Below are 26,165 nucleotides of genomic sequence, written 5' to 3'. Positions count from 1 at the left end.
CACACACACACACACACACACACACACACACACACACACACACACACGCCCCTGCCCCATCCATGGTCATTGTATCTGTGAATACCTCACCATCCACTGGTGCAGGTCCCTGCTGCCAAGGCAGGCAAGGTTCTTAATCTGCTTGAGCACCATGAACTTGCTTTTCCAAATATTTTGATAATTGTATTTCATTATAACTGGTTTTCTCTGCAGTTGTACGGATTTTGTTTTTATGCATTTAAACATGTTCTTCGGAGAAGATGCCTGTGGGCTTTCCCAGAGAGCCAAAGCAGGGCCTACACAAAAGGCATGCCAGTGGGGGCCTTGGTAAGAGTTTGGTGGTCCGCCAGCCTGCTGGTGATGAGCCTTTCTGAATGGACCGTGACTGGCCCTCAGATGATAGCCAAGCCATGCCCGGCTGAGGTAGGGTTCAGGGCAGCCTGAGCTAAGCCAGTGGTGTCTTTGAAAATCTCCCTGCCGTGTTGACTTGTCGCTACATCACGCGACCTCTGTGGATAGTCCTTCTGCATTTCAAGCTCTTTTAAGGTTTCCCTTTCCTTGAAATAGCCCAGGGAGCTGGAGTGTGGGAGCTTTATGTTATCTGTTTTACAGATGAGGAAATTGAGGCTGTGAGAAGGGAAATGACCTGATGAGTATCACATGGGTTAGTGGCAGAGAAGGGGCTCTCTGGCCAAGGTCTCTTTACCAAGTCTGTCTGACCAACAGGTTTCATTATTAAGGACAAGCATTCCTGTTTGAACTAGGGCCCTTGTTCTGCCTCCATTTTTGACTCTGTGTGTGTGTGTGTGTGTGTGTGTGTGTCTGTCTGTCTGTCTGTCTGTGTCTGTGTCTGGTCAGGCCCAACTGGGGCTGGTTGCCAGCCTCGGTGGCTACAGGCTCTTTAGGTATCGGGTGCAGGTATGTATTCTTTGGGGACCAGCCACTCAGCAGACACTTTAGTGTTTTTATGTAGCCAACTTGGAAATGGGCCTTGGTCAATGAGTGTGGCCCTTGGGCTGCCCTTTGCTTTCTTGGGCTGGGCCTAGAATGCCCCGGTGGTATTGGATGACAGAGGAGGCCCTGTCGCCAGCCCTGAGCAGAGCAGAGTGCTGTCTTGTCATCCTTCCCCTTCCATGGAAACGTCCCGGCTCCCATCACGGCAACCAGAGGGCCCAAGGAGCAGGCCCTGGGGAGCCTTTTCTGGATATTTGTGTCCCTCAACATCCCCATCTTGGGCTTCAGCACAGGGGGAAGCTGGGAGCTGTCTGACTGTGGGGTTGATCAGGACTTGAGCATGGACGATGTCAGTCATTCCCCTTCCCTTGGTGGGCCTCACTTTCTTCAGCTGTAAGGTAAAAGGGGTTGAACTGAATGAACCGTCCCATCAAGTTCAGCCCCTTTATTTTACAGATGAGGAAACTGAGGCCAGAGGAAGAGGAAGTGACTTTCCTGTGTTCTGGTACCTGGTGCCCTTGACCATACAGTCCATTCTGCCCCTCTCTAGTCATCCATTTGAGCTGTCCAGCAACACTCTGCTGATGCAGAACTGTGGGTCCCGCACCCTGCTGCTGTCCATGTTGTGGTTGTTATCACCACCCTTTGGAGACTGTATGGGGGTGATGGTGAAAAGGACAGTTTCCCCTCCAAGAAAGATCAGGCCTGCTGTGCTCCTGGGCTGGGGCCTAGCACCGTGGGAGGATTGGGCAGGGCCCCAAAACAGTGGAAAGTGGTGAGTTTGGGGGCAGAGGACCTGGGTGTGAAACCACCTCTGCTCCTCCTCCTTCCTGTGTAGCCTTGGGTCAATTGCATTGTCTGTCTGGGTCTTAATTTCCTCATCTGTAAAATGAGTCACTTGGGCCAGCTGGACTCTGAGGCTCCTTCCAGTTCCAGAACTGATTTACTCTGATTGAGTGGTCTCTCAGCACCAGGTGACTTTGGGCAGGCTGCTGTGTCCCTATGCCTCTGGGTCTTCTCTCTAAAGTGGGGGCTGACAGTCTTCACACTGTCTTCCTCGAAGGGTCACAGGAAGGATGTGGTAACTCAGTCTCACTGGAGCTGCTGCTGGTCTAGGAGCCTGACCTGTTGTTGATGTTTGGTCCTGTCTGACTTTTCATGGCCCCATTTGGGATTTTCTTGACCAAGGTACTGAAGTGGTTTGCTGTTCCCTTCTCATTTTATACATGAAGAAATTGAGGCAAACAGGGTAAAGTGACTTGCCCAAGGTCACACAACTAGTAAGTGTCTGTGGCCAGATTTGAACTCCAGCTACCCATGAAGCCTGGCCAGCTCCTGTCAGTCAGTGATTGATGACCTGAAGCTGAGGGCATGGGGAGGAGGGCCCCAGGTTCTGGATTCTTTTTTATTTCTTTTAAAATAAAAATTTATTTATTTTTAGTTTTCAACATTCATTTCCACAAGATTTTGAGTTACAATTATTTCCCATCTTTCCCCTACTCCCACCCCAAAATAGCAAGCCTACTGAATACCCCTTCCCCCAATATGTTTTCTCTTATATCTTCCCCCATCCCCCCCCCCCCCAACTTTCTAGTAGGGCAAGATGAATTTCTATACCCCAGTACCTGTATACCTTATTTCCCAGTTGCATGTAAAAAACACGTTAAAAAAAACCCCAAACATTTGCTTTTAAAACTTTGAGTTCCAGATTTTTTCCCTTCTTCCCTCCTCACCCACCCCCACTGGGAAGATAAGCAATTCAATATAGATTGTACATGTGTAGTTACCCAAATAATTTCCATAGTAGTTATATTGTGAAAGACTAACTATATTTCCCTCCATCCTATCCTGCCCCCCACTTATTCTGTTTTCTCCTTTGACCCTATCCCTTTTCAAAAGTGTGTTCTTCTAACTACCCTCTCCCCAATCTGTCCTCCCTTCTATTATCCCCCCCTCTTATCCCCTTCCTCCCTATTTTCCTGTAGAGTAAGATACCCAATTGAGTGTGTATGTTATTCCCTCCTTAAGTCAAATTCAATGAGAATAAAGTTGTCCCATTCCTTTTCACCTTCCTGCTCTTCCCCTCCATGGTAACAGTTTTCTCTTGACTCTTTTCTATGACATAATTTACCCTAATCTATCTCTCCCTTTCTCCTTCTCCCAATAAATTCCTCTCTCACCTCTTAATTTTATTTTTTAGAAATCATGCCTTCCTATTCAACTCATCCTGTGCCCTCTGTCTATGTATACATGAATATACATTTGCCCACACTCACATATATATTTATATACACATACAACCTCTTATACATACATATATGTATGTATATGTATATATATACATATATACATTCATATTCCCTTCAACTATCCTCATACTGAGAAAAGTCTTATGAGTTACAGTTATCGTTTTTCCATGTAGGATTGTAAATAGTTCAACTTTAATAAGTTCCTTATGATTTTTTTTTCCTGTTTACCTTCTCATACTCTTGCTTCTTGTATTTGAAAGTCAAGTTTTCTGTTCAGCTCTGGTTTTTTCATCAAGAAAGCTTGAAAATCCTCTGTTTCATTGAATGACCATATTTTTCCTTATAGCATTATACACAGTTTTGCTGGGTAGATGATTCTTGGTTTTAGTCCTAGTTCCTTTGACCACCAGAATATCATATTCCAAGCCCTTCTATCCCTTAATGTAGAAACTTCTAGGTCTTGTGTTAACTTGATTGTGTTTCCACAATATTCAAATTGTTTCTTCCTGACTGCTTGCAGTATTTTCTCCTTGACATGGGAACTCTGGAATTTGGCTATAATATTCCTAGGAGTTTTCTTTTTGGGATCTTTTTCTTTTTTTTCTTTTCTTTTTTTTAAGCAATTGGGGTTAAGTAACTTGCTCAGAGTTACATGGCCAGTTATTTCTGGGTGTGGTGCTAAGTATCTGAGCCCAGATTCGATCCCCAGGCCATCCTGACACTGGGGCCAGCACTCTTACTCGCTTGGGATCTTTTTCAAGAGGTGATCAGTAAATTCTTTCAATTTCTATTTTGCCCTCTGGTTCTAGAATATCAGGGCAATTTTGCTTGATAATTTCTTGAAAGATGGTGTCTAGGCTCTTTTATTGATCATGGCTTTCAGGTAGTCCAATAATTTTTAAATGATCTCTCCTGGATCTATTTTCCAAGTCAGTGGTTTTTCCAATGAGATATTTTACATTGCCTTCTATTTTTTCATTAGTTTGGATCTGTTTTATAGTATTTTGATTTCTCATAAAGTCATTAGCTTCTAATTGCTCCAATCTAATTTTGAAGGAGTTCTTCTCTTCAGTGAGTTTTTGAAATTCCTTTTCCATCTGCCAAATTCGGCTTTTTAAAGCATTCTTCTCCTCACTGGCTTTTTGGGCCTCTTTTGCCATTTAAGTCAGTCTATTTTTTAAGGTCTTATTTTCTTCAGTGTATTTTTGGGTCTCCTTTAGCAGGCTGTTTACTCAATTTTCATGATTTTTCTTATATCATTTTCATTTTTCTTCCCAATTTTTCCTCCACTTCTTTTACTTGATTTTCAGAATCCTTCTTGAGCTCCTCCATGGACTGTAACTAATTCATATTTTTCTTGGAAGCTTTTGATTTAGGAGTTCTGTCTTCACTGACTTCCTTCCACTCCATGCCTTGATCCTTTTTGTCCCCAAAAAAGGATTCTGTGATCTGTTTGTGCTTCCTCTGCTTGTTCATATTGCCGGCCAATTATTTGACTTATGAGCTCTTTGCTATGGTAGAACTCTGCTTCCAGAATGGAGAGAGCTATGTCCCAAATTGCTGGGGTTTTCGCAGCTGCTGGAGCTATTAGGAGGGTGCCCTCTCTATAGCCCCCACAAGCTCTGGCTCACTGGCCACACACCCCAGGACCACCACCCAAGACTGCGATCCAGAAAAACAAAAGCGATTACCCTCTGGATGGTAACTTGGTCCCCATACAATCTGCAGGCCAGGAGCTCTGGAAACAGCCGCACAGCAGCCGCTGCAGCCACCTGGCCTCCACAGGGCCAGACTGCGCTCTTCCGTCCAAGAGTTCCACAGTGACCTTTTACTTTGTCTTTGGTGTTTATGGGTTGAGAAGTCTGGAAACTGCCACAGCTGCTGCTGATTCACTCTCCTGAAGCCTGCTCTGGCCGCTACTGGTTGGGGCCACCCTGGAGCTGGAACCGTGGGGCTCACACAGGACTGCACTCAGCTCCCAGCTCAGTGCGATAGACCCCTCCTGCCCACCTGCCAGGCTGCCTTCAGTGAGAGATTTGTTTCTCTCTGTCACTTTGTGGGTTCTGTAGCTCTAACGTGCATTTAGAGTCATATTTTTACATGTATTGGAAGTGATTGAAGTGGGAGCTTATGCCAAGTTTGTGCTTCTACCTTGCCATCTTGGCTGTGTCCCCCCAGATTCTTTTTTGAAGCCCTCTGGCTTCTCTTCTGATCAGATGTGATCAGAGCCTTTGGAGTCCTTGAGGCTTTGAGGACAATTCTTGGCTAAGCTTGTGTGATGAGGCTTAGGGCAGGATGTGGCAGGGAGCTGGGCTAAGTAGGGTGAGCCCAGGCAAGGGCTATTCTGGGGGAGGAAACCAGAGAGAAGGTAATAGTGACTGCCCCCCTCTGTGCAGCCTCATTCATCTGAAAATGAAAACTTGGTGTTCCTCCCAGCTCTGACATTCTGTGTTCTAAGGGCCCTCCCAACTCTGACATCCTGTGTTCTAAGGTCCCTCCCAACTCTGACATCCTGTGTTCTAAGGGCCCTCCAAGCTGTGACCTTCTGTGTTCTAAGGGCCCTTCCAGCTCTGACCTTCTGTGTTCTAAGGGCCCTTCCAGCTCTGACATCCTGGGTTCTAAGGGCCCTTCCAACTGTGACATCCTGTGCTCTAAGGTTCCTCCCAACTCTGACATCTTATGATCTAAGGACTTTCCCAGCTCTGACATCCTGTGTTCTCAGGGCCATCCCAGCTCTGACATCCTGTGTTCTAAGGGCCCTCCCAGCTCTGACATCCTGGGTTCTAAGGGCCATCCCAGCTCTGACATCCTGTGTTCTAAGGGCCCTCCCAGCTCTGACATCTGTGTTCTAAGGACCCTCCTAGCTCTGACATCCTGTGTTCTAAGGACCCTCCCAGCTCTGACATCTTATGACCTAAGGCCCCTCTGACCTCTGAGAGCCTCTGTTCTAACTCTCTGTGACTTAACTTCAATAGATGTTTACTAGGGATGTCCCATGGGGCTATAGTGCTGGTCATCCTTTGAGGCCATTTCAAACCTGAAGTAGCTCCCTGTGCGCCTGCTCCCATTTCTCTTGTAGCACATGAAGGCTAACAAAGAGGCTTTCTCACAGCAGCCCTGTCAGGCAGGAAGGGCAGGTGATTATCCCCACTGTCCAGATGAAGGACCAGGCAGACAGAGGAGTTCCAGGGCCCTTCCAGCAGCTGGCCAGTTCCAGAGGCATGGCTCCAACCCTGGTCTTCCCCTGCTCTTGCAGCCTAACCACAGCCTCCTGCTCAGGGGCAGCTCTGGGGAATGCCACATCATGTAGACCCAGGTTTAGGCATTCTCTAAGAATCACTATGGAGGAATGACAACCCTTAGCATTTACTGTTTACAAAAACACTTCTGTTAAGGATTTTGAGCCTTATTCCCAAGTATGAGAAATAAAGGATTGCAAAGCTGGGCAGGGATTGAATGTGAGTGGCCTGGGGTTCCTGCTTGCTGCAGGCAGGGGGCTGGGGCTAGGATGGGGCCAGGGTGGAGAAGCATGGAGTCCAAACTGCCTTGTCCATAGACCACACTTCTCCATGAAGAAACTCCCTCTGCCCTGCCCCAGCAGGCTGGTATCTGCTCTGCGACTTACGGTCTTGGAGAGTTTCTATCTAGGGCCCTGGGTCAGCTGGCCAGTATGTCAGGGGCAGACCTTGAGTGCCCTGCGCCACACTGCCTCCTGTCCCCAAGATATAGGATCTCATGCCCAGTTGCTGCAGCCCCTATTCTAGGATAGTTGGAGCCTCTCATAATTAGCACTTATTCCTAGGGTAAGATGAGTGATCTCTACCACTTGCCTAGGCTACCATAGTTCTTCCCACCTTCACTTCCTCCCTGTTCTTCTCACCTCACACGTTTGTCCTTCAGCTCTGCTGCCAGTCTTAACTTCCTTAGGCACAAATCTAATGATGTCACTCCTCTGCTCAAAGACATTCTGTGGCTCCCCATTGCCTGAGAAGTAAAGGCCAAACTCTTGTGCTTGGTAATTGCATCACCCTCCTTCTCTAGTGCTTTCTCATCCTGTGCCCCCTTTCTAACTCTCCTTCTCTGGTCTGTAGAGCAGGAGTAGGAAGAGTGGGGAGGCTGGTGAGGGCCCAGGTCCTGATTTCCAGTCCAGCTCTCTGTTCACTGACCTGTACTGGAACCCCTGAAAGTGAGAGTGTCTGCTATCACTCCGCTTCTAATGCCCCTTCTAACTCTGATACTCCCTATGTCAACAGTAATAGCTCTTATCTCTAGAATGCTTTGTAATACAAAAGTGCCTGCTTCATAACGCTGCTATGAGGTAGGCAGTGAAAAGATTACTTTGCCCTTTTGAAAATTAAAAAATTAACTGACTCACCCAAGGTCATACAGGTCACAGGTGGCAGAACCAGGGTAGAAGGTTAGGTCTTCTGCCAGACCATTGTTCTTTCCACGTTCACTTTCTCTATTAGCTGAATGTTGTATGTGACCCTGCTTGGTGGCAGGGGGATGGATCAGATGGCCTCACCCTTCCAGCCTTGGCCTCGCCAGAGAGTCGACTTGGTAAAATCCAGCTAGCCTGCCTCTGCCACCCACTCCCTAGCCCAGGGGGATATGGGTCTGCCTGAGGGAGGGTCTGGGGTTGGACAAGGGAGCTGGCTCCTAAGCCTGGGCTTTTGGTCTCCCTGTCCCCTCTCTCTGCCTCCAGGATCTCCTACTGCACTGCAGACAAGATGCACGACAAGGTTTTTGCCTACATCGCCCAGAACCAGCAGAGCGAGAGTCTGGAGTGCCATGCTTTTCTCTGTTCCAAGCGGAAAATGGTTAGTGGGAGACCTAGGGCCCTGGAGGTGTGAGCCACTTGAGGTCTTGGGGAGGGAGAGGGGGAAGAGCGTGAGTTGGGAGTCACTTGTTTTGGGCCTGCACACCTCCCTCCACTCCCCTCCATTCCTTTTTTCTGCCCCCAGGGCCTCAGACACAGGGCATCATTTCATTCATCTTCTGAGACACAGGGAAATCCAGAGCAACATATGACGATTCAGTCTTTGTCCTCAGGGAGACCCCGGACTGGAGGTGGGGAGGGGAAGGACAGTTCCTATTCTTAGCTGGAGGAGTGGGAGACACAGAAGACCCCGCCCTCAGGAATCAGTCCCCTGGTTGGAGTGTGGAGGCATAGCCCCCCTCCTCCTGGGAGGGGACAAAGGACATGGATGTGAAAGTGTCTTAACCCTCAGAAAGCAACTTGGGCATGAGATCCTGTATCCTGGGGACAGGAGATAGTGTGGTGCAGGGCACTCAGGGTCTGCCCCTGATATACTGGCCAGCTGACCCAGGGCCCTAGATAGAAACTCTCCAAGACTGTAAGTCGCAAAGCAGATACCAGCCTGCTGGGGCAGGGCAGAGGGAGTTTCTTCATGGAGAGTTCCCTGTGTGAATGATGGCACAGATCCAGGGAATCACAAAACAAAACTGGGTCAGGGTGAAGTCAGACAGGTGGGGTCTGTCATCTCCCAGCCCTCTAGCTATGTTCAGTCAGTCTACTGTGTTCTGCCTGTGGGACAGCCAACTCTCCCCACCCTCTCTTTCCTCTCTTGCCAAGTCTGTGCTCAGTCCTCTAGAATCTTAGAGTTAGGGAATACTAGAACTGGGAGGGCCCTTAGAACACAGAATGTCAGAGCTGGGAGGGCCCTTAGAACACAATGTCAGAGCTGGGAGGGCCCTCAGAACACAGGATGTCAGAGCTGGGAGGGCCCTCAGTACACAGGATGTCAGAGCTGTGAGGGGCCTTAGAACACAGTATCAGAGCTGGGAGGGCCCTTAGAACACAGGATGTCAGAGCTGGGAGGGCCCTTAGAACACAGTATCAGAGCTGGGAGGGCGCTTAGAACACAGGATGTCACAGCTGGGAGGGCCCTCAGAACACAGGATGTCAGATCTGGGAGGGCCCTTAGAACACAGGATGTCTGAGCTGGGAGGGTGCTTAGAACACAGGATGTCACAGCTGGGAGGGCCCTCAGTACACAGGATGTCAGAGCTGGGAGGGGCCTTAGATTATATAATCTGTCTTCTTTATTTTACAGAGTAAGAAAACAAGGCCCAGATTTACACACTGAGTTAGCTGCTGAGCTAGGACCACAGCCAAGGTCCCTGGCCCCCTCCCGGGTTCCTTCTGCTCCTCACATTCGCCCACTACCCAGTACCTAAGGAACACTGTATGACCCTGGTATAGGAGGGTCAGGAGAGGACAGGGTATTCTACCATCTCCTCCTCTGTAAAGTGGAGTGATGATAAACTAGAACCGTGTGAACCAGGGAGGATGATCACTCTGCAAGGGCTGGATGCACAGAGCAGCTTCCAGGGGGAGGTCATTGGATGGACAGGGCCATCTCCAAGGTGTGGGTCCTAACATGGTGGCATTCTTGCCCTTGGCTGTTTCCCCAGGCTCTGTGGCCTGCTCTGCCCACAGCCTCCCACACAGTGGCTGAGCAGAAGGGCCCAGAGAAGCCCCCCTCATCCCAGTGATCTTTATGCTATGGCAGGAGAAACTGAGACCCAGGAAAGTGACTGATCCAAGGCCTAGCCTTGGGTCAGTCAGAGGCTGTGCTCATACCTAGACCTCCTGCCTTTGCCTCTCTGCTGCCCTGAGACCCTAACCAAGGTGCATCCTTGGAGACCTTGGGGAGGGGCTCTGAAGACAACATCCTGAGTCTAGGGGAGAGTTTGCCCTGTCAGACATGACATGCGTTTCAGAACTACTAGGTGTCATTTTTAGAAAGAAAAGTAAACTTGCTTTTTTCTCCTGCTCTTAAGATTTCCCTCCTCCCCTTTGCTTTCCTCCTGAGGGGCTCCTAACACCCTTTACCCCTTTTCGGGGCCAGAATTGGAGTTTCATCAGTGTAAAGTCTCAAAAGGACTGTTCCAAGTTAAATGGCTCAGTGGATAGAGCTCTGGGCTTGGAGTCGGAAGACCTGAGTTCAAACCTCAGACATTAGCTGAGTATCCCTGAGCAAGGCCCCTAATTTCTTTCAGCCTCAGTTTCCTCAACTGGAAAGTGGGGATAATAATTGCACTCATCTCACGATTTTAAGGCTCAGATGAACAAATATGTGAAATGTGCTTTTGCAAACCTAGCCTTATAGACATGTTAGCTTTTATTATCATTAGAGTATTTTGGGAAAATATTGATTTGGTCCAAATCCTCACTTTTTGAGCTTGAGTTCCTTGATGTTATGGACTATCTCATTTTTGCCCTTTTATCTCCAGTATCTGGCATATAGGAGGTCCTTGATAAATGTGTTCTTCTCAGTTAATATCACATGGTGAGGAGAGCACAAGATGTGGAGTTGGAAAGATCTGAATTCGATTCATGTACTTATCAATAAGACTGCCCTCTGCCTTAGTTTCCCCAGCTGTAAAATGGACCTGATGATAGCATCTACCTCCCAGGCTCGTCATTAGGGTCAGGTCTCTGCAAGACTTTTAAAGCCAGAGATCTCAACTGTCACATGTCAGGGACTCACAGGGACCTTTTGGGGAATTTTGTGGGATCTGTGGACCTTTTCTTGAAATAATGTTTTTTATAAAGAATTCATAATTGACTGAAATGCTGTAACTTTCTGTTAGAGGTTAGTAAAAATAAAGATGTTGGTTTTTTTTCCCATCTAAAAACAATCCCATGGATCCCTTGTTAGAGCTCCTACTTTAAAACATTATATAGGTCTCAGCTGTTAGTATTTTGAAATTCAGATGAGATACTGTGTAAATCCCATTGCAGTTCTTTAGGGGATCTCTAGCACTGAGAACTTCATGTGAGGAAACTGAGGCGGGGGAAGGGGGAGGGGAAGGGAGGAAGTCCAAGGTGGTGCAGCAGTCCCAGGCAGACTCCTGCTTCCCCCTCATCACTTTCCCCACCATTTGGGGCCATCTCTGTCCGTCTCTCTGTGTCTTGTGATGCCCAGCACTTCTGGGGTGAGGCCTCGGCATGTCTCTTTCACATTGCTGTCCCTGAGCTGAGTCACCAGTGGCCAAATGCTTAGCTTCTGAGATGCTGCTGGCTCAGATTTAAAAATACCAGCTCATTAACCCCCTTTGTTACCCTCATCCTCCCGTCCTGTCATGTGCAGCTGGCCAGGCTTGGGGCCTGGGGATGGGTTGCAGGTGGGAGGCAGGACTGGGGCTGAAGGGAGCAGGGGCAGGTTTCTCAGAAACTTAGCTCCTTCTTGGGATGGCAGAGTTTATAACTTGACTAAGAAATGTAGCCCAAGGAGTGAGTGGCTCAGTCCTTTAAGTAGTCAGTGTGTATACCTATTCTGTGGCTGGCATTGGGCTGGGGCTACAAAGAAAGGCAGAAAACAGTTCTTGCCCTCAAAGAGCTCAGAATTTGATGGCTAGTGGGGGGGGGTATCAGAGGCTAGGTCCTAGCCTCATGGGCCAGGGCTCAGAGGAGATGAGGGCAGAAAGGAGTCAGAACAAGGAGGAAAGCATTTATGGAAACAGCATTGGCTAAGCAGTCTGCCTAGGAATTTGGGGGCCTGCATGGTTCCTTTCTTTTTTTATCGGCACAATCTAATCTGACCTATTCCAAAATTTGATTCAGTTTGTGCATTATCGAGAGATCCCCTTTCTCAGCTTTTCTCTTCCTGCCACAGCCTTTTAAATTTTATTGCTTTTGCACCTGGAGGACTTTCCAGGATTGATCAGATCTATGAAACCTCCTCTGTCCCCCTCCTCCCTCCCCCTCTCTCAGGGCAGGGGGAGGGGAGTAGCAATGAAGCCTCTCACCAGCCAAGCCCAGCTCTTTCTTGTTACCTTAAAAAGCTGGCGTTTTGTTTTTTTCCTTCTAAGAAGGACTTCAGCTCTCAGCTTCACTGGGTGAGCAGACAAGTAAGACATAGACTGTTAGAGCCAGAAGAACCCCTAGAGCACAGGACGTCAGAGCTGGGAGGGCCCTTAGAACACAGGATGTCAGAGCTGGGAGGGCCCTTAGAATCCAGGATGTCAGAGCTGGGAGGGCCCTTAGAACCCAGGATGTCAGAGCTGGGAGGGCCTTAGAACCCAGGATGTCAGAGCTGGGAGGCTCTTTGGAACCCAGGATGTCAGAGCTGGGAGGGCCCTTAGAACCCAGGATGTTGGAGCTGGGAGGGACCTTAGGGGCCATGTGGTTTGCCCCTCTCACCCCCCTCATTTTATAAAAAGACCAACTGGGACCTATACAGCTGAAATGACTTGCCTGAGGTAACACTAAGAATTAAAGACAGAGAATATATTCCCAGGCTCCTAATTCTTTGTCCAGCCTTTTCACTCTACCAACATTGTCATTATCATTAAAAACAAAACAAAACACCCAAACTCTACCTTTATTAATCTCCTCCTATATGCCAGGTAGTCAGAAACTGCCCCTGCCCTCCAGGAGCTCACACTCTAGGGGGAGGCAGCAGGCAAACATCCTGTATTAGGGCTGTTGGAACATCCTCATGCCCTGCTGGGTTCATGATGTTTGAAGGAGGCCTCTCCTCGGGACAGAGGAAAAGCTGCCTCCCAGGAGAGCCTGGCCACCTGGTGTGCCCACTGCAGACAGATATATTGAGCTGCTTGTCTCCTTTGGAAATGATGCCCACAAGGTGTCCCTCAGCACAGATTAGCCCCTGGCCATGCTCTGCCAAGGTAAGATGCTCTACAGATTAACGTTGTACGTGGCCTGGTGACCAGGAAAGATCTTGCCATCTGCACAAATCTGTCACTTCTCAGCTGAAGGAGAGGAAAGGAGTGGAAAGCATGAGGATGTGTGGGTGGGTATGTGTATGGGTTTCCTGGATTGGTCACCTCCCTCTGCCTTCAGCAAACATTTACTGAGCACCTGGGAGGGCCAAGCCTTTATCTAGTTTCAGTGAGTCACTAGGTGATGAAAGAGGTACTGTTGGCCCCAGAATAAATGTCCCCCATTATGTAGCCTGTTCAGTTTGCAAAGCACCTTTACATATATTGATCCTCATAACAAGACTTCTAGGTTGACATTATCATTGCTCCCATTTAATAAGTGGAGAAACTGAGGCCAGCAGAGATTCAGTGACTTGCCTTGGGTCTGTTGTGGTTGACTTGTTTCAGTCGTGTCCAACTTTTTATTGACCCCATTTGGGGTCTTCTTGGCAGAGATACTGGAATGGTTTTCCATTCCCTTCTCCAGCTCATTTTACAGATGAGGAAACTGAGGCACACAGAGGTTAAGTTACTTGCCAGGGTTACACAGTTAGTAAGTATCTGAGGCTGGATTTGAACTCAGGTCCTCCTGACTCTAGGGCCTCCGCTCTGTCCACCATGCCCCCTAACTGCTTGTTACTCTAGTAGCAATACAGTTATTTAAGAGTGTCATAGATTGAGAATTGGAAGAGGGTCCAGAGGTAACTTAGCCCACCCCCACACCTCATTTCATAGCCCACCAAGGTTAGAGGATGGGTAGAATGGGAAGCTCCTTGAGGGCCCAACAATTTTCAGGCTAGCAGCAGGCATTTTACAGATGGGCCTTGATGAGTTTCTGGTGATCAGGCTGGATACTGGGCCTCCTCTGTCTGTTATGCCATTGGGTACTCTCAGCACCACTTTGAGATAGATAAGTATTACCCCCATTTTGCAAATGGAAAAACTGAGGTTCACAGAAATCAAGTAAATTACTAAAGTCATACAGCTGACCAGTAATGGGGCTGGGATTGGACCAAGGTCTTCTGGTGCTAGGTCTGGGCCACTTTCCATTCCATTGGCCACATGGCTTGATAGAAGGAATGTGGAACTTGGTATCAGAAGATCCAAGCTCAGATTCATGCCCTGACAATAGCTAGGTAACCTTAGGAAGCCCCATAACCTCTGGGCCTCAGTTTATACAGCTGTAAAATAGGGGTGATTATCTACTATGTCCCTCACAGGGTCATTGTGAGAAAGAAATGAGATAATTGTGGGCAAAGGGCTTTGTAAACTTCTCAGAGCAAAGTGAGTTCTCCCCAATGTCACTGTGGTCATTGCTTGACATTCTAGCTCTCAGGGTTGCTATGATGGAATAAGAAGAGGGTCTGGGCCTGTCATTTCATGAGTAATAAGGAACTCCCAGAAGGGGAAACTCCTTCTTCCACTTCCTTAGGTTGGTGCCTTCTCTGAATCCTCTGTTGCCTTGGGGCATTGAGAGGTTTAATGAGATATCCAGGCCCACACAGTCAGTTTGTGTCAGAGACGGGACTTGAACCCACATCTCGTGGCCTTCATGCCAGCTGTCTCTCCACAGGGCCACACTGCCCTCTTTATAGGTGTGAGCCCCTGAGGGGGTGGGCCTTGTGGTAGTGGAGACAAGATGTGAGCTGAAGTCACAACAGGCCAAGGCAGAGTTGGGTGAGGGCATGGCTGTGGACGGGGGAGGCACAGCAAAGGCAGGAGGCCAAGGGGGGGAGGCTCAATTTCTATGCCAAATGGCTCAGGGATCCGTGACCTGCTGGTGTGGTCAGCTTTCCTTAGATGTTTCCATGTCCAGCTGTGGTTCCCAGCCTGTACCCTAGACCCTGCTTCTCCCCTCCAGAGTCTAGAACTGCTCATTCTGCTTTATTTCCCACATTAGTGTATGCAGCCCTGGCCTGAAAGTCTAGAAGCTGGGGTGTTAAACCGGGCTCAGCCCCCAGGTCACTGTGGGACTTTAGGCAGATTCTTTGACCTCTTGGGCCTCCCCTTCTTTATCTGTAAAATGACAGGGCATTGAACGCAGCTCGGAAGACAGTGGGTGCTTAATAAATGCTTGCCAATCTCCAAGGTCACTTCCCCCTCTGGCATTTCCTCTTTTGGGGCAGCCTTTTCTGGCTTTGACATTCATTGCTTTAAAATCCCTTTTGACTCTGATTCTGGGATGCTTTCAAGTTTCTCTCCCTCCCAGACTACAGTCAACTGAAACTTCGTCCCCTGTAGGGAAACCCAGTTTCAGGGTCTTCTGCTTTTAATGGTGATTGTAGCAGGAGTCAGAGGCCCCAGGTACAAACCTCGCCTTTGCCTTTTAGTGTGTGGCCTTGGGGAGTCCCCTTTCTGGGCCTCTATTTGCTTCCTTATAAAATGAGGAGATTGGATGAGATGGCCTGGAAGGCCCCTTACTGTTGGGTGGCTTGTTTGTGCCTGGCCTCGCCATCTCTGGGTCTTGGTGACTAACTGGCTTGGGGTCAGTCTGTCAAGGGTTGTTTGGAGCACATGGCCTTGGTTCTGGGCTCCAGTGAAGCTCCTAGACCTGGGCAGAAAGTCTTAGCCTAAATCCCCATCTCTCATACCCTTCTTTGCAGAGTGTCTGAGCAGAATCAGCTCAGACATCCATCTTCCCTCCTCTCCCTACCCCTTCCCGAGCCTTCCCTCCATTCCCCAAGGTCCATTCCCCAAAACAACATTATCTAATTGAGATATGAATTGTCGCCTATTGCCTTTTTTAAGAAGAGAAATAAAAGTGGGGTTTTTTTTGTTTTGTTTTTAACATTGAAAATCCCCCAACATGCTGAGTGATTTGTGCCAATTAAACTTCATGAAGTATAAAATCTCATTTGAATGTCTCTGGCATTTACATTTTTGATGAAAATGCGAACACTTTGTGGCAAAACTCAAATATGGTAATTAAGTATGAAACTCTTCACAGCTGTTTACAATTTAAGCTGTCACGTTGGAATCAAGTTTAATAGATCCAGTTACCATTGAGAATTGGCCATGAACTAAAAATATGGACTAATTATATACCCGAGTCAGACAGCCCTTCATCTTGGCAAGACTTGGGTGCCCGATACAAGATTCCCTCCCCCAACCCCTCCCAAGAAATCAAGGGGGAGTGAGGAATTTTGGTCCCGGTCCCTTTGTATCATCTGCAGGTTCATTTACAAATATTTTCACCTTCCTGCCGGAAGGCTCCTCTTCTCCCATGACACCCACATTCATAGGTGCAGTGAATGTGGAAATTACAGGGGACATTAAGTCATAGAGATGTCAGCTCTGGAAGGGTTCTTAGAACCTAAAGCGTTTTTAGAACATAGGGTAGCAGAGCATGCAGCTCCCTCATGTTGGGCCTATACAAGAAACAGGGAAAAAGAAAACAGAACCTTTGGGGGAAGTATGGGTAGCTTGTTTGCTGGACTGATGGGGTGGGCATTGGGGCAGTCTGAAGGAAACTTATGAGACCATGATAAGTGTGCAGAGAGCTGGGAGGACCCTTAGAACACAGAATATTGCATTGGGAGGAATCTTAGAACAGAACATTAGAACCAGGAAGAGTCTTAGAACACAGAACATCAAAGCCAGGAGGGCCCTTAGAACCCAGGATGTCAGAGCTGGGAGGGCCCTTCTGTCAGGGTTATACCTTGGTTGAACTTGAGCCCAGTCTAATATTCTTCTTGCTCTGCCATGTCACCTTCTTAAAGAAGGGGACACTGAATAAGCTAAGGCCAAGAAAGTGGACTGAGCAGGGGATGGGTACCCTGAGACAGCAGCTCTCTTTGGTGAGCAGTAGGAAATAATGTCTCCAGCATGGATGACTCTGGCCCTTTGCTGCTTCTGGAACCAGAAACTCTTGGGTTTCATTTCTTATTGTGCTCCCTGCTGAGCTGGCTGGATCTATTGTGTGTCTCATTCCTCATTAGGGATCCCAGATCCTTTCTGAGGACTGGCGCTGTAGGAGTCAATCTGGAAAAAGAGGAACCTGATGGGGCTGAGCGGATGCCCTCAGACTTCCCCTGTGGTCTTCAGATTCCTTCTCCTAGTTGGGAGCTGCAAGCAACCCTCAAGCCCAGCCCTTCATGGTCACCCACCATCTCCAGCTACTGCTGAGTCATCCAGTTTGTGGCCTCTTCTCTCTTGGTTTGGCCCCATCACAGCTCTCTCCCTCCGCCCCCGCCCCCAGCACTGCCCCACTTGGCAAACCCCAGAAGAAGAAGGCCTTGGTGTGGGAATGAGACCAGTGCCGCGTCATCCCAGGAAGTCAACAAAGGCTAGAGAAAGAACTGCTCCACAGGGCAGTGATTCAGGTTAGGGAAGGGGAGGAAGAAGGCTTCTTTTGGACAGCCTTTGTTCTTGTTTCTCTCATTTTGCAAAGCGCCCTTGTCTTGTTTTTTTCTCCTAATCTCCCAGCATCCCAGCCAAGGGATCCCAGCTCCTGCCTCAGCTAGAGGCTAAAAAAAAAAAAAAAAAGACCTCTGAGTCTTAGTGGACTGCAAGCTCATTGTGAGTCAGCAGTGTGTCCAGGAGGGGCCCAGGGTCTGACCAAGGAGCTGATAGCAACACTTGTTCTTCTGTCTTTGTCAGACCACAGCTGGCTCCTTGTGTTCCCTTCTGGGGGCCAAGTTCAGGAAGGAGCTTGATGAATTGAGCTCATCTGGGGAGGGAACATGGAGAACATCCAAGTTGGGTGAATGACGGTTGGTTAACTAGGCTTCCTTCAACTGGAGAAGAAAGTCTTGGAAAGAGAGAGTAAAGGATGGGAAGAGGGAAGGAAGGAAACGAGCATTTATTGAGCACCTTTTGTGTGCTAGGGATGGTGCTCGACACTTTGCAAATAGCATCTCACAACAGCCCTGGGAGGGAGGTGCTGTTATTATCCCCACTTTACAGATGAGGAAGTTGAGGCTGATTGAGGGTAAGTGACATGCACAGGGTCATGTAGCTTGTAGGCATCTGAGGGTGGATTTGAACGTGGGTCTTCCTGACTCCAGGCCCAGCATCCCCTTCACTACCTTGCTGTCTCTTAGGAGGTGATGTGACTGGCTTTCCCATATTTGAAGGGCTGTCATGCAGAAGGTTGTCAGCTTTTTTTGGTATAGCCACAGAGGGCAGGCTGTGGAACATTGTTGTGAAATCCCAGGAAGGTGGATTTCAGTTTAGTTTGAGGCATGGGTATGGAGCAGGAGGTAGTGAGCTCTTCACCGCTGGAGTCCTTCAAGGAAAGGATGCGTAACTGTTTTTAGAATTTATTTTCAGAAACATTCAGTTAAGCAAAATAAATCACCCTGTCTGAAAACATCAGCCCCATTCAGCATCTGTAGCCTACCACCTCTGCTGATAGGTAAGCAGCAAGCTCTCTCTATCAGTCCTCTGTCTTGGTTCTGAAGTTTTTCACTGGAAGCCCATCTGACAGCAATGTTCTAGAGGAAATTCCTGTCCTAGTACAGGTTCCAGGTACTTTCTGACAGTGCTCTACCTTTGAGGTCCTGTGATGTGGGGTCCCCGGCATTTGGCCGCCGGGATCCCCCAACAGGCCCTCGTCATCCGTTTTTCTTGGCAGTGGTTCAGAGCTCATCTCTGAGCCCTCACTTGTAGGGACTGGGGGTGAGGGATGACTCCCTCAGCCAGGGGAGGGAGATGACGTTTCCTTTTCCAGCCCCCTGGGGGGTTGCCTGCCCATAGGGCATTTCCTTGGTTCTTAAGTTCTAGACTGCACCCTGGACCTCCTGCCCTGTTCCATCTTTCAGCCAATGTAACCTAACTTGTTACTCCAGTCTCTGTTGTGGGGCCTCTTCCGGCTGAGCAGTCGGCCTCTTCCTTTTCCTCTCTTGCAGGCACAGGCAGTAACCCTCACAGTGGCCCAGGCCTTCAAAGTCGCTTTTGAGCTTTGGCAGGTGTCCAAGGAAGGTGAGTCTTGCCTGGGCATGGAAGGAGGGAGCTCGCAGGCTCAGTCTTGGCAGCTTGATCAGCAAGCATGCTCACCCCATTCCTTGTTTGCTCAGTTCCATGAACTCTGACCTCAGCCCTCCCATATTGCCAAAAAATTCTTCTTCCTCTGATAGTGCAGGCCCTTCCCCTGCCTTTTCCCCAAGACCCTGATCTCTGTTCCATCGCTGCTTGCAGAGAAGGAGAAACGAGAGAAGGCAAACTTAGAAGAGGTTGCCTGTGGGGCTCAGCTGGATGCTTCCCTTTCCCTGAAAGGCTGTGAGTCTGTGGGCTTGGACAGGGTGGGATTGGGTAGGCAGGGGGCTTGGGGAGAGGTGCAGCAGAAATCCAGCTGTGCTCTGAATGGGTCTTGGCCCCTGCCCCTCCCAGCTCCCAATGCACAGCCCACAGATGCAGTGGGTGTCCGTGGTTTCTGGGGGCCAGTTGCAAAAGAGTTTTTGTGGATGTGCTGTTCATGGCCTGAAATATTGACTTGCTCCATAACCCTGGACAAATCACTGACTTTCAGTTTCCTCATCTCTAAAATGGGCACAATCAGCTTGCTTTATTTAGCCTACTGTATGGTAGGCCCTGTGCTGAGCTTGGGTAATAATAATACCTACATCTAATTTCTTGCCTACAGGGTATTGTGAGGGTCATATGAGATCTGGTTTGCCAAGTGCTTTAAAGGACTGAACAGATGAAACCAGCTATTCTTGATTTATCTGTCGTTCTCATTAATAAGACACTGCTTTAAGGGCCTAGTGATGAAATAGTATTTCCGCTGAGGACAGGAATGGAGCTGAAAGAATCCACATTCGGCTCCTTAGGCTAGGCCCAAAGAAGAAGCAGGAAAAAGAAAAATAGTAACCTTTGGGGGAAGTGTGGGCACCTTGTCTGCCAAGCTGGGGGGTGGGCATTGGGGCAGTCTGAAGGAAGTTTGTGAGCTCCTGATGAGTGTGCAGAGGACTGGGAGGGCGCTCATATCAGAGAATATCAGAGCTAGGCCCTTAGAACACAGAATGTCAGAGCTAGGCCCTTAGAGCACAGGATGTCAGAGCTGGGGGGGGGGGCCTTAGAACACAGAATGTCAGCTGGGATGGACCTTAGAACACAGAATGTCAGAGCTGGGAGGATCCTTAGAACAGAGAATGTCAGCTGGGAGGGACATTAGAACACAGGATGTCAGAGCTGGGAGGATCCTTAGAACAGAGAATGTCAGCTGGGAGGGACATTAGAACACAGGATGTCAGAGCTGGGTGGGTCCTTAGAACAATGAATGTTTGAGTAGAGCTTGGCAGAAGATCCTGTAGTTAGTGTGAGAGTTGGGAGATGTTGGGGTGAAGAATAGGGGCCAAGACCAAGACCGTTATCTGCTCATTGGCACCTCTGGGACCTTGGACAAATCCCTGAACCCTGTTGGGCCTGGGTCTGCTTCTCTGTGTGAAGAGGTAGCCATTGCAGGTGACTGCTGAGGTCCTTTCCAGCTCTGATGCCATGGCTTATCTTATTTTGAGCTGCCTGGTTGGTGATGGCAGGCCATTCCTTTCCTGGTCAGGACCCATGGTGGGAGTTGTGGGGAGGGATCTGTCTGCCTAAGTTCTTTTCCTTTGGGGTCTCCTCTGTAGCAATCACCACTGGAAACCTGCTGGACCTGGAGGAAACAGCCAAGGCTCCCCTGTCCACTGTGAGTGCCAATGCCGCCAACTTGGATGAGGTCGGGAGGCCTGAGCCCCTAGCCAATAACAACGTGGTCTGGGTAAGTCTCCTGTGTGGGAGGATGCTGAGCCTTGAGAGGCTGGCATGGTCACCCCACTCCACCCACCTTGACTCTCCAGTCTGTCCCACCCTGAGGCCATTTCTGTCTGCTCAGAGAGCTCCAGCACCCAGCCCTACCTGAGCTTTGTAGGGTGTCAGTGCCCTGTTTGGGCCCCCATGATACCTGGGGGGAGGGGGAGGGGAAGACCTCTTGGAACAGAATACTTCCTCTTTAATGGGACTTGTCTCCAAGGTCCAGCTATGGCCCCATAAAGCTTCCCTCTCACTCACAGCTGCTGTAACTTGCTCTGATCTGCTCACGCCTAGCCCAGCCTGGGAGATTAGCTCCAAAACCTTTGTCCCTGGCCCAGACACGGGAAACTAACTTCCCTGATCGCCAAAACCCCTCCTTCCCAGTGCTTAAAGGGGAACCTCTGGGGACAAGAAGGTCTTAGGTGCAAGTCAGTGTGTATTAGAAATCTGGGGAGCCTGGCTTTCAGATCCAGCTTGTTCCCTGACTCACTGTGTCATCCTGGACAGGTCCCCTCCCCTCACCCTCAGTCTTTTCATCTGTAGAAAGGGTATTTTTATGATACCTACTTTGCAAGTGAGGATCAGCCAAGATAATTATGTGCAACTCCTTAAAAAAGACTAAACATAGATTTACATCTAGAAGGGGTTTGGAGGTCAGCTAGTATCAGCCTTTCATTTTACAGATGGGGAAATTGAGGTCTAAGGTCCCTTCTGACTGTCAGCTATAGGATGCTGTCATCAGTTATTTGAAGATAGATGATCTCAGCCCCAAATACCCAGGCTGAGGGTGAGATTGGGAGTATGACAGTCATTCTCTGCCCTATCTAATTCTAGGGAGTGTAAGTGAGATTAGAAGCAGTCTGAGAACGGGTCCTAACATAGGCCTTTTGTTTTCTCTTAGGAACTAGATGACGGCCTTGATGAAGCCTTCTCAAGGTAACTGAATGGACATTGCCATGTTAAGAGGAGTCTAGAGGGACAGACACCACAGGCAGGCCTCTTGGGGGAAGATGGAGAGCCCCTCTCTAGATCCATTGTCAGAGAGAGACAGAGACCAACTGAGGAAGACAGAACCTGCCCCTTTTAATCAGGAAGAAGGAGAGAAGAGAAAGGAAGGGGGAAGGGAGAGAAAGAAAAAAAAGAGGGGGGAGGGAGGAAAAGAAAGAAAAAAGGAAGGAGAAAAAGAAAAAGAATAAAAAAGGGGGAGGAGAGCAAGAGATAGAAAGAAAAAGAGAGAGAGGAGGGAAAGACAGAGGAAGATGGAAAACTGTCCACTTCTGTCAGAGAAGGAGGAAGCCCTGGTGAGGGATGAGGAGGTGTCCTGGCTGACTGGACAGAATGACCCCTCCTGTATTCCCTTCTTTCCTCTTCTCCCTTTGGCATGGCATAGGTCCCAAGCCCCCATGCCCAGGCTTCCACCATGCCCTGGCTTCTAGCTTAGCCCTTGACAATTATATTTGAAGGGCCTCCTGGGGTGATGGGAAGCCCAAAGATTTGTAGCTACGGAAGCCCCCCCCCCAGGGGTGGGATGGAAGCAGCCCCTCTTCCCCTCTCCCACTTTATCCACTAACAGAAAGGGGAGAACACGACTGAGTCTGCCAGCATGTGTAGGTTTCCACAGCCATAGCCCCCCACCTCTGCCAGGAAAGGGAGGTGGCTGCATTTTTTCCTCTTCTTTGGGGACACAGATGGTCATTCCATTCATCTTTGTGGTTATTCTAGACATCTCCATTCCTGTGGTCACTCTCTAATGTTCTTTTTAAAAATAGAATTTGTTGATATCTTTTGTTTATGTTTTGACATCACCCAGATTTCCCCATGCAGCCCTTCCCTCACCCTCCCCACAGAGCCATCCCTTAGAATAGAGAGTTGTTTTCTTTTTTAAAGAAAAAAAAAGAAAGGAGAAAAAATCATCACAACCAGTCACCTGATGTTGTGTGCAGTGGCCCGCCCGCTCCGCCAAGGACTGGGCTTCCTTACGTTCTTGTGCCTCCTTAGCATCTCACAATATTTGGTTTTGGGGCGACTTGTTCTTTCTGACTCGCCGTCACTCACGTGTAATGTTTGCCCGGCTCAGGACCTTCACTTTGCCTCCCTGACTTCAAATCCATCCTAGTTACCATTTTCTTGCAAAAACTGACTGTTCCCTCCCATTCATGGGCCATCCCCTAATCAATGGGTATTTACTTTTTCCCCCAGTTCTCAGCTACCAAGCGCTTTCCCTACCTGTGAAATGGGCTGGTCCAGAGATGTCCCATTTTACAGATGAGGAGCTCAAGGTTAAGAGGATTTAGGAGGGTTAACTAGAGAGTAATTATTAAGCTCTGCCACTCAAACCTGGGTCTCCTGACTCTAAGACCTAAGTGGTCTCAGGGAGTGGATGGGGTAGAGAGCGACTGGGTCCAGAGACAGATGACTTTTTTCTTTTTTTGGAGGGGGGAGGGCAGGGCAATTGGGGTTAAGTGACTTGCCCAAGGTCGCATGGCTAGTAAGTGTTTAGTGTCTGAGGCCAGATTTGAACTCGGGTTCTCCTGACTTCAGGGCCAGTGCTCTATTCACTGCGCCACTAGCCGCCCCAGCTGACTTTTTTCTTGCCTTTGGTCTTGACATGGCCAAGTAGAAGGCAGTCATTAAGATCGGTTTCTTCTTCCCCACTCAGTGGGTCTCTCTATCCAACCTTCCTATCCCCCATTTCCTCTCCAAGTTCCAACTCTTACTCAGGGCATTTCTTAACCCAAGCTCTGTTAGGGAATTGTGTAGCATTTACCCCACTGCCCTTACTGCCAGGAATAAGGGAAGGAACCTCTGGCCTTGGAGGCAGGAGGTGGGATCTTGTAACCCAGGCGAGCTACTCATTAACCCTTGTGATCTTGGTCATAGCTGGAGACTCACTTTTCTTGGCTGTGAAGAGAACAAGTTGGATTAGATTTTTAAAAATTTGTTTTTCAGTTAACAAGCATTTATTTTCTCTCCTTCCCACTTCCTCTACAAAAAAAGAAAGAAAGGAAGGAAGGAAGGGAAAAAAAGAAAGGAAGAGAAAATATCTTGCAACAAATAGATAGAATCAAACAAAACAAATTCCCCAGGCTAGAGTTTCTGTCAAGGCCCCTCTTAGAGGTCTGGGGGAGCCTCTGGATCCTTTCTCAGAAGAATGTTTTTAAATAGATAAGATAAAATACATAGGATTACAAAGGAAACCTGCTGAAATACAGTAATCAGATTATAAATTTGGGAACCCCTAGCCAAGACTGTCCCTCCCAGCTCTGTGTTCTAGTGTTCAAAGACTCTGATCTGGTTAAAGCCAACAGCATTTTTGAGATGCCTCTGATATGGGGAGTGGTCAGAGAGAGTCTCCATTCTGTGTCTGTCTTTGCTATTGCTAAGTCTTATAATGTTCTCCCAGGCCTGCAGGCCTCTGTTCTCACATTGCTCTGTCGGACTCTTCCAGGCTGGCCCAGTCACGGACAAATCCGCAGGTGCTGGACATTGGGCTGACAGCCCAGGACATCCAGTACGCCCAGTGCCTCTCCCCTGTGGACTGGGACAAGCCAGACTTGGGTGCCTCGGAGCAGGACGACCTCTTTGGCTTCTGAGCGTCCCTCGGGCCAGTGAGGCCAGCAACCACTACGCAAATGGACCAAAGTCATGCTCCCAGGGCAGGGGAGGAGCAGGTCCCCTCAGAACGTCGGCAGCCCCTGTGGCCCGTCAACCACTAGACCAAAGGCATTATTAATGCAGCTCTTTTTTTTTTATCCTGCTTTTTTTTTCTTTACAAACTATAAGATGCTTTGAGCCTATTTATTCAGTGGGTTCTCACTCAGACACAAGCGCTGTTGAGCGTGTCCCACTGTGTAAGGTGTACAGTGTTATAACCAGCCTTTTGGCTCCTCCCCAGGGGGACGCCAGCTTTTCCCTTACCTCTTCTCTTTCTACAAAAGCCGGTCAGCTTGCTCTTAACTCGTTCTGCCCTAAAGAGCCACCCTTGGGGGTCTCCTCCTGTTCTCCTATGGAGAAGAGTGGTGGAGGAGGGAGTGTGGGAGCCCTGTCGGCCTAGGTGAGTGGGCCGTCCTTCCATAGACGCCAGCTGGGAGCTGGAGGCCAGAAAACTGCCCATGAAACAGCCCAAGTATGAGCTGCCTCCGAGAGCCTCTCATCCAAAGACTCAACAGCTTTGCACTTTAAGAAATGAACCCAAAGCCAGATCTGAAGATGGCGAAAGGAAGGTGCTGAGTCTGTAGATAGCTTTTAGTCTTCATCCTTGCATCAGCCCACCCAGAACTGAGAAAAACAGGGTAGCATGGTGGGTGGAGCTGGCACTGGGGGGCAGCCCTGCCACTGTTTCCCCAGTCAGTAAAGGGAGAGAGGGTTGGACTTCCAACTCTAGCATCCTGTGTTTCTGCCTTATTAAAAGTTAACTGACCATCACATTGATGAGATTTGTCCTGTGACTGGCCTTAGACTTGGCTTCTCCTGGACTCTTCCTCACCCCACCCCCGGAGTTGAAAAAAGCAGCCCCTCCTGTCTGTGAATTTGGGGAGCTCTGGGTGCCTTTTCTCTCAGTTCTTTGTGGCAGGGAAGTCACTGGTACAAAATCGGTTCCATCGGTATTGCCTGGGTACTTACTCCCTCTTCTCTCTCTGTCGCCCAATACAAGAGCACACTGGGTTTGGCCAGAAGATGCTAGCACCCAGCCCCCTGTGCCTCAGCTGCCCACAAGGGGTCCACGGAAGCCCCTGGGCCTTGCTCTTTCACCACAGACTTGAGCACTCATGGCAGTGTGTGGGCCCTGCTCATGAGACCCCATGGTCCAGGAGATTGTTCCTTCAGGGCCTTGTTCTGACCTGCTTGGTTTGAAACAGAAAGTTGATGAAATTTGGCGTTTGGCTTTAAAATATTTACTTCTTGTGTGACCTTGGGCAAGTTTCTTCCCTTGCTTTTTCTTCATCTGTTTGATGTGGGAGTTGGGTTAAGTGATTCCTTCCAGCTGTTGTCATGTTTTAAGATCTTTTCCAATTATGACATTTTATGTCCTAAGTATCCTCCCAGCTCTGTGTCCTAAGGCCCCTCCTAGCTCTGCCATCCAGCGTTCTAAGGGCCCTTCTGGCTTTGGCCTTGTGTGGCTCCCTTGATTCTCTCTCGTCCCACCCCAAGATGTCCTTCAGCTCCAGCCTAAAACACATGGGCTGAGAACAGTGTTAGAACATGTCAGCATCCTGCAGGCCCCTTAGCAGGGCCAGTCTTCCTCTATGTCCCTGCCTTCTCAGGTCTTGAATTCACACTTGTCACAAGTGGCAGCCCCCCAGGGCCTCTGTGTCTGGTCTGGGGGAGGCCTCTGCATGGCCCGGCCTGCAGGGAGGTGCAGTGGGGAGGGGCGGGGCAGGAATTCTTCTTGAGAAAGATCAGCAAAGGGGTCTGTGCCGCACTAAGGTCTCTCCCTGCTGGCTGCCTCTCCTTGGATTTTTGTTTTTTAACGTCATAAAGAGCATTTTGTTGAGGAAAAGGATGACAGGTTCTCTCCCTTTTGGGAGGGGGGGGAAT

The 26,165-nt window shown here is 49.0% G+C and overlaps 1 protein-coding gene across 2 annotated transcripts in view; it reads left to right on the top strand.

Moving 5' to 3' along the window:
* LDLRAP1 (low density lipoprotein receptor adaptor protein 1) overlaps positions 1 to 25,052 on the top strand; it is a 44,255-nt gene extending 19,203 nt beyond the window's left edge. The window contains exons 4-9 of one of the 2 annotated variants that reach the window (XM_069079116.1): positions 7,909 to 8,023; positions 18,746 to 18,818; positions 19,035 to 19,115; positions 20,465 to 20,595; positions 21,529 to 21,563; positions 24,076 to 25,052. In XM_069079116.1, coding sequence (XP_068935217.1) covers positions 7,909 to 8,023; positions 18,746 to 18,818; positions 19,035 to 19,115; positions 20,465 to 20,595; positions 21,529 to 21,563; positions 24,076 to 24,220 — 580 coding nt within the window. In that variant the 3' untranslated portion in view covers positions 24,221 to 25,052. The remainder of the gene's footprint in view (positions 1 to 7,908; positions 8,024 to 18,745; positions 18,819 to 19,034; positions 19,116 to 20,464; positions 20,596 to 21,528; positions 21,564 to 24,075) is intronic. The other variant, XM_069079117.1, reaches the window with a different exon arrangement.
* Positions 25,053 to 26,165: the final 1,113 nt, after the last annotated feature.

This window comes from Petaurus breviceps, unplaced genomic scaffold (genome assembly GCF_028583685.1).
Source record: "Petaurus breviceps papuanus isolate PSGF00001 unplaced genomic scaffold, PetGlider_PUasm1.0 91041, whole genome shotgun sequence".
In the NCBI taxonomy this organism is placed as follows: Eukaryota; Metazoa; Chordata; class Mammalia; order Diprotodontia; family Petauridae; genus Petaurus; species Petaurus breviceps.
The sequence above is the reverse complement of the archived record's forward strand: the minus strand, read 5'-3'. Positions and strand labels throughout refer to the sequence as shown.